Source organism: Juglans regia, chromosome 7, assembly GCF_001411555.2.
Source record: "Juglans regia cultivar Chandler chromosome 7, Walnut 2.0, whole genome shotgun sequence".
NCBI classification, from domain to species: Eukaryota; Viridiplantae; Streptophyta; class Magnoliopsida; order Fagales; family Juglandaceae; genus Juglans; species Juglans regia.
This window is the reverse complement of record NC_049907.1, coordinates 46,968,700-46,989,842: the sequence shown is the minus strand read 5'-3', so window position 1 is coordinate 46,989,842 and position 21,143 is coordinate 46,968,700. Positions and strand designations below refer to the sequence as shown.

Genomic DNA, 21,143 nt, shown 5'->3' with positions numbered 1-21,143 from the left:
GTGTGATCTTGGAAGATGGTTCTTACTTATCCATCAAATGTCAAAGAATTACTTCCTAAGGCAACGTGAATATTTAAAAAAAAAAAAAAAAAGAGAGAGAAAGAAATTTATAAAAGCAAGCTCCTGTTGAAACTTTTGTTCTGTTCGACTTCGTGTTATTGATGATTAGATATTGACTATATAAGTCTATAGTCTATATCGCCTAGCTAACAGATTCCTAAACTTAATGTAAATTAGATGATCAGTAATAGGCATTGCAAAGTCATGTGGAGGCTTACCTAACATTTTGCCAAATATTCAAACTATATCTGATCACTTAAATCAACTTGATATGACACTCTGATCATCTGAATAGAATGTCACTCGATCGATCGATGATCATCATCTGGTGGCGCAGAGAGAGAGAGAGTATGCAGGGTGTTTAAGGAATTAATGGATAATTATTGAAATGACTGCAAAATCTGACCTGAGATCAGACAGAATGTATAATTTAAGGATTAACATAAATATATATTAGTGGCTGATTGGTCAATATATATATATATATATAGAATCCTCACGGGGATAATTCTAGCTCGTCATGCTAGCTTTTGACGTTAAAAATGATCTACGTACGTTAGTTGCCTTTTAGGATTTCTTTAGATTCGGCCTCAATTATTTTATTTTATTTTATTTCTGACGTACGTGAGATCATATAATGAAGACAATACTTGTCTTGAAAAAAAAAAGGGTGTTAAAAGAGGTGGAAGGCGGGAAAAAAAATCATCACTCGAGGATGGAAAAGACAAACGACGATCAAGATCAAACTCATGTACGTGTTATCTCTCGAAAAAAACATGGCATATATTTTAAGACAATTAATTGGACATTCATGAATAGTACATGATAGCCTCACGAAGACTATTAATATTAGTGCGTAGTACTGATCATCATGACATTGTCATGACAATATTCATGAATATATATATTGTTCATTCGAGAAATTAAATAATCCACAGTATACTATATATATATATATATATTCTTGTTGCTCTTCTCAAATTATCATTTTTATAAAAAATAACAAACTATAAATAAACAATATTTTTCAGCTTAATTGTAGTCATCATGTGATCTCATGATCATCAATCCTGCAGGTATATATCTGCAGGCCTTGATCATGAACTACTAACATTTTACCTAATCTTCTTAGCTAACGTTTGCATGCAGTCTGATGATCTCACTGATCAGTCACTAATTAAGATGGATGGATCTAAATTAGGATGGTGTGTGAGAGGTTCCCGTCTCCAAACCTATAATATGAAAGCAGTACTGCCTATATATAGCTAAGCTAACGTGGTAAAGATGTACCAAATTAGTAAAACAGGAATAAAATAATTACATTCTAACTTCCTGCAGATGAGAGAAAGTGATCAGCTCAATGATGAATGTGAAGGAAAAAAAAAAAACCAATGAACAAATTTAAAAGAATATTAGACATGCAACGTCGTCAAAGAAGTTTTACTTGTCCTAAAGTTTCAAATTCCCCATAATTTGCAACATCAAGTAGTGCACAAATTTTCAACATGCAAGCTGTGAGATCACGCCGCCCGCCCGCCCGAATATTTACTCGATCAGCTTATAATTAAAGTAAATTATTATATAATATAAAACTTCAAATTCAAAAACCAAAGTCAAATAAAAAGCAAAGTAGGTTATCATGTACGTACGTAGTAATTAAATTAACAAACAATTTTTCATAATCAACCAATTGACACACATATTTACTAAAAAATTACTTATTTACAACCAGTTAATTTTAATAAAATGACTATTTATAATTAAAATTAATTATAAATAAATTTTTAATTGTAATAAATTAGTCACAAAAATTTATTTTTCTTGTAGATATATATATATATATATGAAACATATATATATATATATATATATATACTGTATTTTAACAGATCATGAGTTCTAGTCACTAGCTTTTGCTGCCGGAGAAAAAAAATAGTATTTATGATGAGTTATTTAAAATGAGAATTGATTTGTTTTAATAAAAAAAGATCATTTTGTAGTAAATAACTAATCGAGTATTTCAACAGATCTTGAGTTCTAGTCACTAGCTTGACGTTGGACTCATGTACTTGCAAATCCTCTTTCCTTTTTTGGGTGAACGGCCGGGAGGGAGGTCTGATTGCAGGTTCTAATATTAATTATTAATTGATCAAAGTGTTAAAAAAGCTAGCTCATGTGTTAATCTCTGATCTAGCTAGATGAGATAGAGCAAGAAAAGGCCGGTAGATGTTTCGTCCATATATATAATTGTTGATTCCATCCATCAGCTGAAAGTGAAGAAGCTGAACATGAGAAAGTACCCCACACTTCAAATAATTCCCATGAGGCCAGATGATCCTTCCAAGCATTAACTTCAATCATCATGCATTCTCTCATTGTCATATTTTAATCATAATATATATATATATATCGTCATGATATATTATATGGTACTGATCATCATACATTATACTTTTTGATATTAATGCATCCTCGCTTCATAATCAGTTTGGCATTTATAGATCACAAACCTAGATTGATCTTCAAAATTTACACAAAGTTCTCTGATGGAGTTGCAATAATGTGGAGATGATGACGACTGATCATGAACGAAGCTGCATGTAGTACTACTCTTATATATATATATATATATATATAAATTCTCACTAAATATTGTACGTGCTGATCAGGTATATATAATATGCCATTAATTAAGTATATAACAAAGTAGTACTGCCATATCAAGGGACGATTCATTAGAGAGGTCATAAATATTGTTTGTTTGATGGATATTATAGAAGCCATTATGCAGGATAAGGACAGAATATATAGTCTGTGTGAAGATTTTGAAAATCCTCCAACACTGTTGAAACTATACAAAAACCACACCTTTTTTAAGACACGTCCATTCTACACACCTACATGCATATATAATTCTGGATGGAATCCAGAAAAGCAGATTATTATAAGTCGTACCTTGGATTTTTAGTCTGTCATGAGTTATACTACCCTTTACTATATCCAAAAAAGGGGACCGAAAGACAAGAAAATGTAAGAAGACAAGAGTGGGAAGACAACAGAAGATTAGAAAAACACTGAATGGGGTATATGGTTAGGAAAGGTGTTACATGGGTGTTCCTCATCAGTGTCGATCAAAAGGCTGCTTTATGGCACACAAACTCTCTCTCTCTCTCTCTCTCTCTCTCAAATGCGCACGCGCCCACACACTCACGATTAAGTCTTATTCTCCAAGTGTTGGGATATATTAAGACCTTGTAACTGTAAAACAGTGATACATCGTCCTTCGTTACATAGTACAGAACATCTATCGATCTCTACAACAATAAATATTTCATCTTCCTTGCTTGAAAACCCAAAATTTCATCACGCCCAGTACAAGGAGGAAGCTGTTCTCACGCACCACTTTCTCCATATGGGCCTTCCAATTTCAGAACCACGTTCCCCTGATACTTCAACCATCATCTCATTTTCAGATGCTCAACCATGCCAGAAACCCATTTCGGGAATCCCAAAGGGGGGAGGACAACAAGAACAAGATCAGAAAAGCCCGCCAGGCTCAAATCCTGATCTTGTGTTGGATCTAAGCCTCTTCAGCAAGGATCCCAATCACGGTTCGAAGCCAGAACTCAATCTCATCGATTCAGTCGATGTAAACTCATCGAGAACGTCTTCGGACACTCCTCCAGGTCAAGGTTATGAAACCGAGCCCCGGGTTTTCTCATGCAACTATTGCCAAAGAAAATTCTATAGCTCACAGGCACTCGGAGGGCATCAAAATGCGCATAAACGAGAGCGGACACTGGCAAAAAGAAGTCAGAAAATAGGTGCAGCTTTTGGAAACCGATACCCTATCATGGCTTCTTTACCTTTGCATGGTTCTTTCAATAGGTCTCTTGGGATTCAGGTACACTCCATGATTCATAAGCCCTCCTACCAGTCATCTAACTTTGGCTCCCCTTATCTGTATGGACAAAATGGGTGGTCAAGACAGTCGATTGATCAACAACCAGCCATTGGGCGGCTTGCAACGGAGAATTTTCACACGGGAATGGCAGTGGCGTCGTCCGGGACTGGTGGGGCTGTAAGATTCGACAGCAGCCGGAAGTTCACTCCGGCAACTGATGGAGGGTTTTGGTGGGATAGGGTTGGCCGTTTGAGGACTAAACAAGATGAGTTGCAGAAGCTCGACTTGTCCCTTAAACTCTAACTACATACATGACCACTCTCTCTCTGATCTCGTTAGTTGGGTTTTTTTTTTTTTTTTTTTCCCATTTATCTGTCTCCTTTGTTCTTCATTGATTTAGAGGTGATTTTTCAATTTTATGTTCAGTTTCAACTTTTGTAAATGCTTTTTGGCTAAAGAACAAGAGATCATTCTGTAGCTTTGGCTTCGCAATTCATAACTTGGAAATTAATGATCATGCCCATGGTCTATGGAACTTTTGTAAATGCTTTTTGTCTAAAGAACAAGTGATTTGGTAGCGTTAATTACCAGGTCTATATATATATATATATATATATATATATATATGGGTACTTTGGTTTAGAGTGGAATTAATTCGGAAGTTGCTGATCTCATGTGATACCACACGCATTAAATATTAACAGCTGTTATAGCTGTAAAATTAAAACTCGATCGACCTGTAAAATGATCAGCTTATAACATTCTTTAATTTTGGGAGGCAATAATTCCTCAATGCTTTTAGCCATTAATGAATTAGCATTTGATTTCTCAACAATACATGCAATAAAAAGTCTATAATCTGGCCTGAGATTAAATTCTATCTTTTCCTAATCTAAATAAAAAAAGAAATTAAATTTTATGATCTCTTTGAATACTCTTGCCTTTGCCATTTTTTCCATATTCAAATGGGAATTAATTTGGGCTTGGAGGAAGGTGGGGTTGATCCTAATGGCCAGGTATGTATATCATGGGACGTACGGCGCGCGCCTGAACCAGGTGACGTTCTGGGACTGACTCTTTGATCAACGGCTGGCTAGCTAGCTAGCTAGCTCATCGATCCATCTAATTACTATCATGTGAGTAATGGTCCAAGAGATGTGCTCATGTTTGGAAGCTTATGGTTGTCATTCATTTTTCTAAAATTAAATTGTGATTTAATAAGATGGCCCACCAAAATTATACTAATCGAAGGGTTGTGGTTTCTCTGTGTGACAACATCTTTGACCCACTTGCAGTTGAATTAATAGACCATCTCTATTGGGATCAAAGAGGTAGGTGTAGCAAGCCATGTGAAAATAAGGCTCATTAATGACCCTCAGCTATCCTATCACATCAGGATATATGTATATATATATATATATATTATATTAATATAAGATAGATCATATTATATGGGTTATAATTAATCTTTATTTTTTCCTAAGCTAGCTAGCTTTGGGTAAATCTTGATTGTCTTAATTAATTTCTTACCAAGAAGAATATTTCTGGGTGGAGCCCACCTAATGGTGGGTCCAGATCCTTGTGATTTGTACAACCTAATATGATATTAGCAATCATAATTCAACATTAATATCTCCTAAAATTAAGATGTAAAGTAACTGAAATCTTGTTATGTGACAGTTAATTATCATAATAATCTCACACTAAGATGGGGCTCGATCATGTGAGGAAGGAAAGTCGCAAGCACAAGTCTTGTCAATGAAACATATATATATATATATATATATATATATATATGAAGAAGCTGTGGTGCATCATGCTTTTGCTTTGCCAGTAGTACTTACTGTGAATCAGTTGGGCTGTCAACTTTTTTCGTGTTATACTGCCTTAGTCCTCACCATATTTCCATTTAAAATATTCCGTGCCTTCCATTTTGCCTTTGAATTAAGAAACAACTCAAAATTTCCAGTTGGAAAGAGACGCTCCAAAGATGCATGTGGAGCTATCACTTTGCTTGGATTAGGTGGGAAATTAAACCAACAAGGGATCTTCTCACTTACCATCTTATGATAATTAAAGACGATATTTATTTATTATTATTATTGTCCCCAGCTCTTATATTTTTATGAAAACTTTCTTAAAATAAATACACTGCTACATTTGAACTTTGAAAACTACTTCTTTTTGTGTACTGGATTATGTTATTTGCTATATATACATCAGTTACTACTCACTTTCACATTTCACACCTGACAATTTTTTGTTTCAAGTGTAGGGTGTGGGGTGTGGGGTAGTAAATAGTGGCTAATGAGAAGAATTATTCCTGGATTATATATGCATGATAGAGTTTTGTTATATATCAGTCACTCTTCACTTCCACACTCCACACTTGACAATTTTTTTTTTCATAGAGTGAGATAGTTTTCATAAGGTATGGTGCGTGGAGTAGTAAATAATAACTGACGAGAATAATTATTCATGCATGATAATACATGGTCATCCAATAATAAGAACCCACAACATCGATCAAGTGAGAGAAATTAGAGACAGATTAATTAGGCAAATAAATGAAAACTATCATATATATATATATATATGTATATGAAAACTATATATACAAGTAGATGACTCAATTTAAATAATTAATTGTTGTTTACATGATTGTTACGTGCCTTTCCTTTTCTAATGATCACTAGCTAGATCGAACCCCAAACAAGGTGATCCATATATCCCAGTAGTGATAAGCGTGCTATCAGCTAAAAGATGCAGTACTAATGAATTTGTTTAATATATATTTCTAGAGGATCATGATAATCATAATAACATAAAAAGCTTAGAAACATGAGTCTTCGGGCAACGTACGTCCACTCGTTAATTTCATGGCACAAATACTTTTTATTGCTCGAAGACCAATCCATTTACTCAAAAAGTCTCTTTACAGATCAACTCAATTTGCTTCAAACAAAAGGGAGGGCCCCCCCTACTGCTCAATTACTTTCCTCCTATGTTCCTGTACGTTCTTCGCTCAGCCATCATATATATAGAAAAGAAAAAGAAAATGTAGTAGCCTTTATAAATCCTAGTACTAGCTAGAGGTGGCAGAACCTGATGCAGAACGGCCAAAAAAAAAAAAAACAAAATGCTCAAAATAAAGAGGACCCCATGCAAGTTTTGACCAATTGACACGGCCATTCACAATAATGATCATATAATATGGTGGAGATTTACTGAGATTTTAAACATCTTTTCACTTGCAAAACGCTGGACCCCCCTTTGGAAAATCTCTGTATCAGATCAAAAAAAAAAAAAAAAAAAGCCTTACTAATTGCTCCAACATGGGCAGCAAACGTTGTCCTACTTAGATGTTGATTTGATTTGATCGATGACAGATCACTAATTTCATGAACTAAGTTGTCATAATTATTTGGTTTGATGATGAACAACAGAAGCGATCAAGACTCCCAACAGTTTGCTGCATAATATAAGACAGTAATAGTGGAGGACCTCACATCACTTGAGTTCTTCTGAAGAAATGGATGCAATAAGCCAATATGCATGCAATGTCATCTCATTTAATAGAATTGCAATATTTCCATGATATTCGTAGGTAAAAACTTGAATGCAATTTATGTAACAAATATATAATTAAATGCAATAGGCTTCTTGTAATTTTCCTTTGCGTTTTCTCTCTTTCCAAACGCAACTTTCTGCGTTTCTTAGCATGGAAATTACCATCAGAATTGGGAAATTACAAGAGAGAGGAGGAACCAAAACATTACGCCCCTGCCCTATAAACTTCGTCACAAAAAGAACATCGAAAGGGATTCTTGCATAAAGTTTGATTTTTAAGGCCTTTACCCGGTTTGTCGTCAATTTGCAGGGAGCACCTGTCTAGCCGAGTTATCTTATTTTGAAATAAAAGGCACGCTTCCGAATATAAAGGAAATCAAGTGAAACCTTAAAGAGTTCTTAGTTAACACAAAATTAATAAATTAAGTATATGCTTCCATGGAGACAATTGTTACTCAAAGAATTCATACACAAAGCTTAGCCAAACAAAATGGGCATTGGGAAATGCACATATGATCCTAATAATCTCATCCACAACACTAAAAAACCAATCAATTCCCTCGACATTCAGTGAAAGATTTCACAGTTCCCATCCATCTAATAAACTCAGTTATATCTTTGTTCTTCATGTATTCATGCAAGAAAGCAGCAAGTTCATCATTTATACCCCTTCTTCCAAAAATTCATAAAGCGAGTCTTGTAACTCATCATCCAATTCCCTGCAACAAACCAATCACAAAAATAGCATTTTCAGACCAAAGCTCAATAATCCAACCTTTAGATGATGTGAAAACAAAGAATAAAGTACATACTATTTAATGATCATAAGCGTGGCAGTGTTCTGGTCATTTTTTTCAATTCAATTGAGTAGGTCATTTTGTTCTACCCAGCTAGTATGATTTAAAACTCTTCTTTTACTACCCTCCATTTCCTTAATAATTAAATGGATTACTAGAAGAAACTGAAAGATTCATATACTTGAATTCAGGGTCTGAATAAGGCTGAACCGGCATCTTATCAACTTGACTTGATAAAGCCTGTTAAGCTATATACTATCTGACCAAGCCGAGCACAGAATCTCCAATACATCACCGCCTTCCCATTTAGTGGATTCGCATTGACAATATTCAAGCAACTTTAACTCACAAATCTCACTACTATTCACAACTCATCTCATTACTATTCACAATCCATCTCAAGTAATGTGAAGCTCAAGGACTGGACCCCAACCATAGTGCTGCCACCACCACCTGATTTTGAAGCATGAATGGCTTCATCAAACATGGCGACCTCGACTTTAATGTCTTCATCTCCAAATTTTCTTTTCAATACAATCCACTGCTCTCCAGGCCAGTCATCAACTGTGAATCAATAAAATCTTACCACAGGCTGTAACATGAGAATATATTTAACTACTAAAGTCTAGATAATGAAATGACTATTGACTTAGGTGAAACTGTTCAGGGACAACATTTTTGAAAAACAAAGACTAGTTACAGGAGATAGAAAAGAGAGAAAAAAATATATATATCAACTCCCTATATGGACGCTGAGAAGATCTAGTAGATAGGAGTGTAGAATTGGGCCAGGTTTTTTTTCCCGCCAGGTCTAAAACACGGAATCCGCACCGGATTACATTCGGGCAGGTGAGATACATCTGGATTCGGTTATGTAACCCGGTTATCCGTAACAGGATTTTTTTTTTTTTTAAATCCTGACTCATTTTATTTCGTCTCTTCTGGCTTCTACTCTCTTGAATCCTCTCACTCTCTTTCAAGTCTCTTGAGTCCAGGATCGGCGAATCCTCTTAGCTTCTCTTACCCATTCGATTTCATTGTTTTGTTTTTTTTTACCCAGTTGAGCCATATTTTGGAGAGGTAGTACTAAGTTAATTTGATCAGGGACCTTACTTTCGGCTGGCTTTCCTGCCCAACTCCTGAGAATTATCATCACTACTGCTCGTGGAGGATGGGTTGAGCCCATATTTCCTTGTGGCTCCATATTCCTGGCTATCTGATGACATCCTCCTCGAATTCTAGATTTAAGATGTGAAGAGTAGTAGATTGTATTAGTTTAATTAGTTATGATGTATTATTATTTATTTTATTTTTTGTAAATTAATATTTTGCATTGTGAATTTCTGATTTAACAATTATATTATTTATATTGCATTATTATTTATTTTGTCCTTTATTTTATTTAAAAAGAAAAAACTATTAAAAAGTGTTTAGATTATTTTTAAAAAAAATCTGGACAATTTAAACATGATATCATAATTTTTTTAAAAGAAGTACTATAAAAATATTTTTTTTAAGTTTTAAATAGTTTTTTTTTTTTTTTTAAATAGTACTATTAAATCCGGTTATAATCCGGATATCTAAATCTAGATTAAATCCAGTTACAACCAGGATATCCAGATTTATAGCCGAAAAAGGAAAAAAATCCAGATATCCAGTTACAACCAGGATATCCGGATTGAGTCCGGTTATCCGTCCAGATTATTTCTGGATTAATCCGGACAGATAACCGCCCAATTTTAAGAATCCGGATCTGGTTGCACACCCTTACTAGTAGAGAGAAAAATAGCAGAAAACACGACTAAAATAGAAAAATACGACTATATTCATATTTTGTTGCTTTTGAAGAACATAACTCAACTCGTGGAATTCAGGTAATAAGGGTGTTTCTCAGTTGGGCAAGGGATTTTGCTTAGTCCCTCCCAGGCCCATCAATCAAAATGTTTTTTTTCTTCAAGAAAGATCTCATTTACCAACCAAAGCACAAGCTTAGTAACGAAATTTCAAACAACATAAATGGATTCTTATATTCTATTTGATTGCTGAAACTAAGTAAGACCAAATAAATATGAGACTGTTATGGTAATGTGAGTTTAGATTCTAACAAGCAACAATTCAGCTAAGTCCATAAGTCTAGAATTTTTCATCGATTGCACAGTTTCCAAACTGATAATAGAAACAAGATTCAGTTAAAAATATTATTCGAGAATATCATCCCATAGAACCAAACAAAACTATTGTAGTTTTTTACTTTTTCTTCAGAACCATTTACATTCTGGAAAGAAGAATAAAGAACAATAAAAAAGAGTTTGTAAAAAGACCTGTGCGGCAGGGCAACGTTCAAGCTCGTACTGGATCTCGTTTCGGAGGAGTTTGAGGATGTGCCCTTCGAAGGCCGAGTTGCGCATTTAGGAGATGTAAAATCTTTTTTGGGTTGTTTGAAAGCGAGAGTTTCGTGTGATTTTGAGAAAGGGTTCTTGTAGTTGCGGTTGGAGAAGGTGGATTGGGAGGGTTCTGGAACATGAGGAAAAAGAAGACGAAGAATAAAGGAGGGGTTGGATAAGGCGCGCCATTGGAGGATTCGTTTTGGTGTGACAAAGGGAATGAAATGGTGGGAGAGGGAGTGTTCACAGGTTAGGGTTTATGTACCTGTCATTTCAGGTTGAATATGGCCCAGATTAATTTTGGACAAAAGAAAATAAAAAGTACATACAACAGGTAAAACTTGAGCGGACAGAACAACCGCCATCAAGCAAAGGTATCGTGAATGACTTTCTCTTGATCAATCTGACCGAGTTTTTGGAATTCAAGATGACCCTAAAATCTGGGAATTAAATGGCAAAATAGGATGGAACGAATATAGATTACACTAATCAGAGAGAGAGAGAGAGAGAGAGAGATGCGAAACAATAATTAAAAACAAACTCGCAGTGGATTTCGAGGCAAGGAAGGCCAAACACAAATGGGACAGGGAGAGGTGGGCATAGACAGCGACGAAATCTGGAACTATAGAGTATAGTTTTCCTCTTTTTACCGGGGATTCCTAAGATCTCGTGTTTCTTCTGTCCCAGGTGTTTCTCTCCATTGTGTGTAAACTGTACATATAGATTGAGTTCTCTGAAAGTCTAATAGATTGAGTTCTTAATTTGGTTGGCTTATCGTTTGTGGTGTAAATCACTTGGATTTCCCTCCCTATTGATCTCCCCATCTTCATCCGAACCCCCGGCGCCGACAAAGGAGGTGATCGATACCGTAAGCAAAATTGCAAATCATCGGATCTCCCACTAGATGGATCAACGGGCTAAGCCTCAAGATCAGTTATTTAAAGATGACATTTTTAGAATTGCATGGGCTTTGTTTTCACCACTTAAAGATTTGTTTTTCAATTTTTGTGTATGGGTTGCATGGATACTCCAATCTGATTGAAACTATACGGGTAAGGGTTGAAAGATAGTCTTCCGTCCACCTGGAATCAGAGCATAACACTTTCTGCAAATGTGCAGCATCACGACTATTCTAAAATAAAATAAAAATTGAGCTTTTAACTTTATAAATTGGAAGTGATCTTGTATGCAACTAATTATCACAATGTGCCCTTGCCATTCCATCCAAGTGCGCGCGCCCACCCACATTCCCACACAAGCTAAGTGATACCAGTGATGTTGAAGCCGCCGGTTGAATCTGATATCGGTGACCCTCCTGTATAAGAAGTTGGTTAGTATGTGCCTCTCCTTTTGCGCTATGTATGAGATATCAGAGCTAATACTTTCGATACCAAATTTAACTTGGCATGGACAAAGATGGATTAGAAGATCGGTGGAACAACACTCAGTTTGTCGTATAAGTCACCGAAAACAATCTCGGTGCGATGAGAAATGCAAACGAAACAAATAGATACCACACTCTGAAAACAAGAAGACACATTTGTAGGCAATGTAATGCATCTAAATTGAACTCCCCAAGGCATTCACAAATCAAATATTTCTTCCATATTGCCAGCAGAGAAAGCCCCTCAACAAGAGAACATTCAGCCGCATACAAATTTCAACTAACAAGCAATCGAATTTGTTGATCAACATACCTCTGTGTCACCCACCAGTCCGATCCCACTTTCATGCCAATAAATTAGTGGCTTTTCAAGAATATACGCATACTGAGTCAGGTGCATGCTATGTCTAAGACACAACAAAACCTCTGCGCTTTTATATCTACACTAGCTGAAGAAGCTTTTTTATTCATGTCCAAGCATCTTGAGAAGGTCCTCCATTAATTTTGGGTCTTGCCCTTCTGATCCTGCAAGGAAGCATCAGGAACTGGTGCTGACCCACTCACCCTCTCTCGGCCCAACCAAGGTCGATCCTGTTTATTGAGATGATCGCTCTCTACAATCTTGCTTGGTTCTGATCCACTTTTGGTGTCAGGTGGCCCAGTTGTCGCAAGATTCCTTTCCTCACTACTGTCTCCCCCGTTTTTGGCTACGCTGCTGATGGTCTGTTTCTTTGTTTCAACAGCAATTCCTTTTACTGCCTCCTCAAGTTTATCCAGTCTCACTTTCATCTCCAAAAGCTCTGGATCAGATATCGGTTCTTTTCCTTCTATAACACTTAATTCCATTTCTTTTTCCTTCTCTTCTTCATGCTTCTTTTTTTGCTCCAATTCCTAAAATTTTGGTGGAAAAACCGATCATAACAAGAAAACAAAAAAAAGCCAAGCAAAACATAACTATCCTTTACAAAGTTTTCACATTTCTATCAAACTACAGACGTGTTGTACACCCATGAGATCTCGTACCTTAAATAAGTTATATCATTGCCGATAGCAAAGTATGATGCATGAGACAATATGTATGCTTTTTAGATATTCGACATGTCAGTTGAAGTGAATATAGATTCACCATGAGAATCCTTGAGTTTTTGAAAGTAAATTCCATCCTTCAAACAAAGTATTGAGGAAATAAAGTGAAGAAAGAAAGAAAGATCAAGAGTCTCTAAATGAAGAGAGAAATGACAAAATAATCCGACAAACATTAATATCTAATATACTTCATTGCAGGCTTATAAAGAAGAAGGAAATTTACTTACAGCTTCCATTCTTCTCATTTCATAGCGAGCATATTGAGCCACCAAATATACAGCTGTCACAGGAAGCAAGCTTTTTAGATAGTAGCATCAAACCTAGGAACATTTCAAAAGAAAAAACATGATGTGTAAATTAACATACCAAAGGAAGGCATACAGGCAAAGAAGAGTTGTACCAGATGGAAATCAACCCTGACCATGGAAGAGGGACAAGTAAGAATATGAATTGATATTGGAGATGAACATGAAAAGAGGATAACCAGATATAGTCTTATAGATGGCGTGAATAGTACATAATTCCTTTGAGAATGGTTCGCAGTATACAAACATTGACACAAACGTGACATGAGTAGTGATAGGCTAACAACCTATTCACAACTTATAGACAACTTTAAATAAAATAATATATTTTATTAGATTTAATCACATCAAATCAAAAGTAAAAGTCACAATAAAATTTTAAAAAATATTATTCTATTACATAGTTGTATACAAGTTGTTATTAGTTGGAAGGCTATCATTATTCAACATGACATTCCTGTTAGGCATAAATTGGGCAGTTTCCTCAATAAACATTCTCGATTTATTTCTCAATTGCACGAATACCCCAAAATGAGTAGATTACCCATCATAACCATGTTAGATTTATTTTATTTCACCCCTGATAAAAACTCACATGAATGCTAGGCTGCAATCTGAATGTACCATATATATAACACAAATTTACTTGTATGAATTAGCTATAAACCATTAGACGCATGGAAATAAAACCCCATATGAAGAGATGTGGACACTAGGATGCAAAGGTGGATTCTATTATACAAGCATGAGGTCGGTTGAAAATATAAAACAAGCATATGAATTTATTCCTCAATTTAATGGTGCCCATACTACCCTCTCTAATTTCACTACCTTTTCTTTCACTTGTCCAGCATATTATCCCCGTTCCTTCTCAATTGCCCAGCGCCAAAAATCAAACAAAAAGGAAACCCACATTCCTGCTCAGCTGTACGCTACCTATATTCTCTTGCATTGTATTAAAGACTATCGCAGTGCTTAAATTTATGCAGAAAATAACCGCAATCCACTTCATACATGCCGAAGACCAATGAAGCAGACATGTTTGACGAAATACCAATAAGAAGTCACGAAACGAAACGAAACGAATAACAATGCAAAAAGAGCCTGAATTTGCAAGCAAAGTAATACCCAAATTTCTTTCTCTTGGGAGGATCGGTGAAGAGGATCTTAGAGGCAGTCGCGAAGTCGAGCTTATCCAGCTGTTTATACGCCTCGTCATAATTACCTGGACTCGATTCAACAGCATTGTTTTCACTGATACTGCAGTTGTTATTGCTTGGGGGTTTGGTGGTGTTGCTGCCGCTGGTGGTGGGGGTGCAAAATGGTCTGGCTGGGACGGGTTTCGAATCTTTCGATCGCGTAGCGAATCGGACCCAAGAGGCTCTGGCGCGAAACATTGTGTTTTCGCATTGTAAGTAAACGTCTAGGCTCGTGTAACTTCAAGGTTCAGGCGCAATCGAACCCAATTAAAAAAAAAAAGAAAAATAATTATCATACAGGTCCCTAAAGTTTCAAGATTTTAAAATTGAATTTAGAATTGAAAAAATTCCACAAAAATTTATTGTTTAGAATTCTATAACAAAGTTCTCTCTCAACGTAACAATTTGGCTTCCGTAGAAAGAACGAAAATCCATTTTATTTAAAGAGGTGAAATATACAATAGGCAAATTAAGATTCCGTTTGTAAATAGAAACGGTTTCATCTTATCTTATCTCATCTCATTATTATAACATTTTTAAATTTCTACATAAAATATAATAAATAATTTATTTTTTTAAAATTATAAAATAATAACAATATTAAAACATAATATTCTAACAATATTTTATTCAATTTCAACTTTTATCTAAAACATTCACATCTCATCTCATCACACTATCCAAACGGGACCTAAGAAGCTCAAATAACCAATGGGTTATTGAAAAACATGACTCATATCTAGGGGTATAAATCGGTCGGACCGGACCGACCAAATGCATGGTCGGTTTCGATCCAATAAATAGGAAAATTTTGATCTTTGGTCCAGTCCTGGGGTGGAGATTTCTCGGACCGGACCGGACCGGACCGACAGAATAAAAAATTAAAAAAAAATATTATATATATTATTTATATAATAATTATACAATTAACAATATAAAATTTTAAATATGTTATTAATACTTGTTAATATTCTATAAATTAACAATATTTTATATATATCTTCATCTAACCTATCACTATTAACAATATAAAATTTTAAATATGTTATTAACACTTGTTAATATTCTATGAATTAACTAATATATAATATCAATTAGTTAATTATAAAGTAATTATATAAATTAATAATGTAATTTTCATTTAATTTATTATCATTGACCATATAAAATATTTTTTATTGAATTTGTTACATAATCCACAATAATAAATCACTTAATTTAATTTAATATTTTAAATAAATTTTTTTATTAATTGATTTTAAAAAAAAAAAAGTCGAACCGAATGGACCGACCGGTTTATACCCCTACTCATATCTATATAATAAGTTTTAAAAATACATAATCAACATATTATGTAGTTATAAATTATTAAAAATACAATAAAATATGAAAAATTAAATTCATGAAATTGGACTTACAACATTTATATTGTATTTTAAGGCTATCTCATATAAATTCTAGACAATTATAAATGTTACGGGCACATTTTATCATTCAAGTAAAAACACAATAATTTAGAGTTGAAATAAAAACTTTAAGAAATTCGAATCTAGAAAGAGAAGGCAGGAACTAATATTATTGAACAATGATACACACGCAACCACTTTCATAATTATGTTTTAAAATGACGATATTTATGTAAAATTATATAATTTTTATAAATTATTTTGTAATAATATTTGTAATTTAAAATATAATTGTATAAAAAGTTGTAAAAATAATTGTTTGCTCGTTGTAATACATTTAGGCATTGTTTGGATTGAGGGATGAGATAAGGTGATTTGTGAATAATAGTGAGATTTGTGAGTTGAGATGGTTTTTGAAAGTTTTGTGTGTTTGAATTGGAAGTGAGATGAGATGATTTAAGTTGTTGGAGAGGAAATAGATGTGGATTCCATAAATAATTGCATAATATTTATAATGATTTTATTTTATTTATATATGAGAAAATCTCAAAAACGGTCGGGCGTCTAACTCATATTCACACCAGTTAATAGAAACACAACATGTGGCAGGGATATTTTCCTTATAATGAACCATACCTTATTTTAAAAAACCTTTAGACTTTCCTCCTCTCTCATTTTCTCCCTCCCCTTTCGATTACCTCTTATGACTTCTCTCCTTTATTCTCCCGAGAAAATATAAATATCAGCCTACTGTTTGTTGAAGCCACCGCACACTCAATGGATTGAGTGAAAAAAAAAAAAAAACCTGTGTGGTGTGCTGCGGCTTCCAGCTGATGCGCAACACAGCCCTATTCTCCCACCCGATTCTTCCTCTCTTTTTTCGTTCTGCTCTTCTATTTCTACCAATCTCATATTATGGCTAGCTGGAACGCATTTTTGCTCTTGGGAGACTTTTTGATAATAAATTTCTAACGGTACAGAGTGATCTTTGTTTTCCTCCTCCCTTAGTTCATTGCTTCTCTCACTTTTTTTTCCCTTCTTTTATGCTTCCATTTAATTCCTTTAAGGTGTGCTACATCTACCTGGTATTGGTATGAATTTTTCGTGTTTGGTCTCTCTAATTATTTTTTTGGTTATATTTTTTTCTATAGTGTATAACTCAATGGTAAAAAGGTTTCTTCAGAAACAGAAATTAGAATTTTTTGTCTTTCTTTGCATGGGGGTTTTCGAAATCAGAATCCTTCTTTGCAAGGGGTGGTTTTGAAATTAGAATTTTATCATTTACCAAACAACATTTATCTAACAAGAGAGAACTACAAACTAACCTTAGATTCTTTAGAAGCTACAAATCTCAAAGGCCAATTGGGGGTTTCGAATGGACGGTGGGAGATAGGGGAGGAGGCTGATAGAACAATTTTTTCCAGAGAGAGGCAAGGGAGGAGGGCAGCGGGGGTAGGGGGAGGAGTATAGAGAAGATAAAATTGGAGAAGAGAGGAATTGTGGTCTCGGGCACTGTCTTGAAAAGTAGCGATATGCTACATGCTGCTTCATTCACAATATTACTGAAATTCATGTGTGGCATGTTGTTATTCGCTGGTGTAAAAAACCATTTGACACCCGACCGACTCTAAGTGCTTCTCTTTATAAATATATTTATTTGTTGAGAAAGCTGAGGGCATGAACTATATTTTTGTCGTGTTATTGATTTAAAAGAAAAGCTGAACGTTTTTCTCTTTTTCTGTTAACCTTAAGAAAAGTTACTATTTAAAATTTTGTTGTCTCTTGTAAATGCATCAAAAATTATTTTCAAATCAGCATGCGATGACCATTTAGATAAGAATTGGTTTCTCTGTACAAAATGAGATGAGAGGAAACCACACAATCTTCTTAATCAAAACCACACCAAGTCTTTCGAAAGGACTTGGTACCGTTACAATTTTTTCTTCGTTTGAACAGAAAGTATCCAAGTGGATGACCTATATATTTCAAGCAACATAGACTCTGAAGAACATTCACGTTTAATGGTATGAATCTGCTTAGGTATAAGATAAATTGCAAATGTCATAAGCATAGCTATCATTGTCACCACCTAAAACAAATGAGGCAGTCTTGACTCTTAACCCTTCAAAACGTTGACCAACTTCACTCACCTCTCACCTAAATCCTTCTCAGGTCAAGTTTCAGTCTTAACCGTGCGATGTTTTGACTTTGGGAAACAGCATTTTATACTTGTTTTAGATTTAATCATGGAATTCTGAAGACCCATTATTATAATATATAATATAGGAGTTCGATTTATTCCAAAATTAAATAAAATTGAATTATCTTCCATCTGGAAGTCCCCAAACCCCTTTTCCGTGCAGTCTTCACCCTACAATCACGAATCATGATATTCCTTTCCTTTAAAAAATAACAATAAAATAAAATAAAATAAAACTAAAACACCACTAATCAGAGATCAGAATATAATTATAATTATAAAAGACAGCCCACTTGGCACCATAATGAGTAAACCACTAAACGTTACTTTCTCCCATGATTTCAAACTTTTTTAAATTGAATCAGACCCAGCTCACTGTTTGTTCAACCCCATCCATTCACGTAATTTCAACCCAACATCAAGGCCATTTATTTCCGAACTCAGTTTTATATATCAACAACCATTTTGTAAGATTTAATTCACGGGGTGCGGCACTATCTGCCGCCGGTGGTACCATCAGCAGAAAGTTCTGATTCCCCTAAAAAAGAAAAGATTTTGTATTGTTGGTAGAATTTATAGATATGAGGTTGATATGTAACTGAGGGGGGGGAAGAAGAAAAGTGGGGTGCATCAGAAGATGAACGTTGATGCAGTGAGATTCTGAAAACCATGTTGTGTAGGAAAGGTTCGAGGAATAGTGAAGCGGGAACGGTGCCGGTCTACCTTAATGTGTACGATCTGACACCCATTAATGGGTATGCCTATTGGTTTGGCCTCGGAGTTTACCATTCTGGCGTACAAGGTTAGTGGTGGTTGTGTTTTTGTTTCTCCTCATCCGTTGTTTGGGTCTTCTTTGAGGTTGTTTTTCATGATTTTGAATTTTGGATGAAGTTGGTGCTGTGCATTGTATATTAGATCTATGCTTCGGTTAGCTTCCCCAGTTCAGATTGCCTCTCTGATCAAATCTGCAAGGGACGTTTATCTCTTTACCTTGTATCTTTGTGCAATGTTTTTGGTTATTTAGTTTATTATCTGTTACTGATTGGATTTATAGCTTTGAGGATAGAGGGGGAAGTCTGCTGTGTTTTGTTTGGATGACGAGAAAGTGCAAGAAAATCGAAGGTGTTACAGAGTTGAGTACACATTAAAATGTCTACTCAACAAGGATAAAACATATGACATGGTTGATGTGAATTTCGTGATTTGCTTAATCTGCAACAACATAACGAATAAAGTCACTTGTTTTCTACTTTTCTTTGTATAGATCTCTCGGGAAAAAAAAAAAAAAAACAGAGAATTTATTTTCTCTTCTTAATGTTTTATGTTTTGCACATTCTTTACATATTTCCTCGGTTTTCTTTTCTGGGTTTTTGCTGGGCTAAAATATTGTATCTTCTATCTATCAATTAAGGCTTTTATGTTGGATATATTTCAGTCCATGGTATTGAGTATGCATTCGGAGCTCATGAGTACCCAACAACTGGAATATTTGAAGGGGAGCCAAAACAATGCGATGGATTTACATTTAGGAAGACAATTTTGATTGGGAAGACGGATATGGGGCAGACGGAAGTGAGGGCAGTCATGGAGGAGCTGGCAGGGGAGTACCGAGGGAATGCATATAATTTGATTACCAAAAACTGCAACCATTTTTGCAATGATGCTTGTCTTAGACTCACTGGAAATCCAATCCCGAGTTGGGTTAATCGGCTTGCTAGAATCGGTAAGAGCCATTTTTTGTTTTGGATTTTTGTCTCTGTCAATAAATTTTTGGATCTGGATTTGGGGTTCTCTTGGATAGCATACCAAATTTTTAGCGTTTAAATTTAATACCATTCCTGCAGAAACAAACTAATTAAGAGCAACATGCTTTGAGTTTATTCTTATTTTCAGGTCCATAAATTAATGAGATTTGTTTTTGTAGGATTTCTATGCAATTGTGTCCTTCCGGTGACTCTAAATACAACCAAAGTTGGGCATCATCGAATCGAAGATAAGCCATGTGAAGAAGAAAAGAAGAAAATCACTAGCGACTCAAACAGACTCACTTGTTCTAATTCATCTTCTTCTTCATCTTCTCCTTCTAGCTCTACAATTCGCAGGGGTAGAAGCAGAAACAGACGTGCCCTTCCTCCAACTTCGCCTTTGATTATGGGTTCTTCATCCTGATGGTCAATGTTTGAAAATTGATGTTTTTTTTTTCTTTTTTCTTTTTAAATTAAAAAAAAAAAAAAAAACTCAATGAAAGGAAGCAAAATCAAAATTTTATATTTTTCGTCCATTCTTTTCATGAGGTCTTCCCCCGAGAGAAACCTTGGAGGCATGCAGCAAATTACTGTACGAGTGCATGCTTTTTGGGGGCAAGTTATGAAATGTCTCTGCAACATTACAACCTCATTTTGTATGTTTTTTTGGATAACTTCATAACAATTGCCTTGTGGGCATATTCTCATCTGGTGCAGTCCCAAACTCTGAAAAGTAGGCTAACGAAATGATTTTGAAAGAGTAAACAGGCTCAACATCTAAGGAATAGTTTTCTATAAAAAAAAAAAAAGGAATGGAAAAGGGGAAAGTAAAGGCTGTCTGTTTTTTGTCAACTTGAACTCAATAAAGAAACAAACCTTCGTTTTAACGAGACCATATTGCAGGAAAACAAATGTTGGACTTGACGAGGTGGTGATGGTACTGGGCTCGTTTGGTTCCTTGACTGCACTTAGTTCAGTTGAGTTCGTTTCAGATTTATACATTTTTTAATATCTAAATACTAACTCTCAAATCATTAAACTATTTTAAACTCAAAACTTTTTTATATACGAGATTCACAATCATTTTTAACTCAACAATTCTT

The 21,143-nt window shown here is 34.9% G+C and overlaps 3 protein-coding genes across 4 annotated transcripts; 2 read left to right on the top strand and 1 right to left on the bottom strand.

The window, feature by feature from the left end:
* Positions 1 to 3,212: 3,212 nt before the first annotated feature.
* LOC108984593 (zinc finger protein 1) lies at positions 3,213 to 4,481 on the top strand. Its single transcript, XM_018956598.2, has one exon. It carries the CDS (start codon positions 3,473 to 3,475, stop codon positions 4,265 to 4,267), a length of 795 nt encoding a protein of 264 aa, XP_018812143.1. The 5' UTR covers positions 3,213 to 3,472; the 3' UTR covers positions 4,268 to 4,481.
* Positions 4,482 to 11,768: 7,287 nt separating this feature from the next.
* LOC108984591 lies at positions 11,769 to 14,920 on the bottom strand. 2 transcript variants are annotated; one of them, XR_001995045.2, is made up of 5 exons: positions 14,619 to 14,919; positions 13,552 to 13,601; positions 13,413 to 13,465; positions 12,413 to 12,990; positions 11,769 to 12,030 (listed from the first exon to the last, which is right to left on the bottom strand). XR_001995045.2 is itself a non-coding variant. In XM_018956597.2 (4 exons), exons 1-4 carry the CDS (start codon positions 14,885 to 14,887, stop codon positions 12,598 to 12,600), a joined length of 765 nt encoding a protein of 254 aa, XP_018812142.1. In that variant the 5' UTR covers positions 14,888 to 14,920; the 3' UTR covers positions 12,066 to 12,597. The 2 variants fall into 2 exon arrangements, 1 of the variants encoding a protein (XP_018812142.1); XM_018956597.2 differs by lacking the exon at positions 11,769 to 12,030 and having other exon boundaries at positions 12,066 to 12,990; positions 14,619 to 14,920.
* A 3,832-nt stretch (positions 14,921 to 18,752) lies between these two features.
* LOC108984594 (deSI-like protein At4g17486) lies at positions 18,753 to 20,749 on the top strand. Its single transcript, XM_018956599.2, has 3 exons — positions 18,753 to 19,097; positions 19,731 to 20,018; positions 20,220 to 20,749. Exons 1-3 carry the CDS (start codon positions 18,965 to 18,967, stop codon positions 20,462 to 20,464), a joined length of 666 nt encoding a protein of 221 aa, XP_018812144.1. The 5' UTR covers positions 18,753 to 18,964; the 3' UTR covers positions 20,465 to 20,749.
* Positions 20,750 to 21,143: the final 394 nt, after the last annotated feature.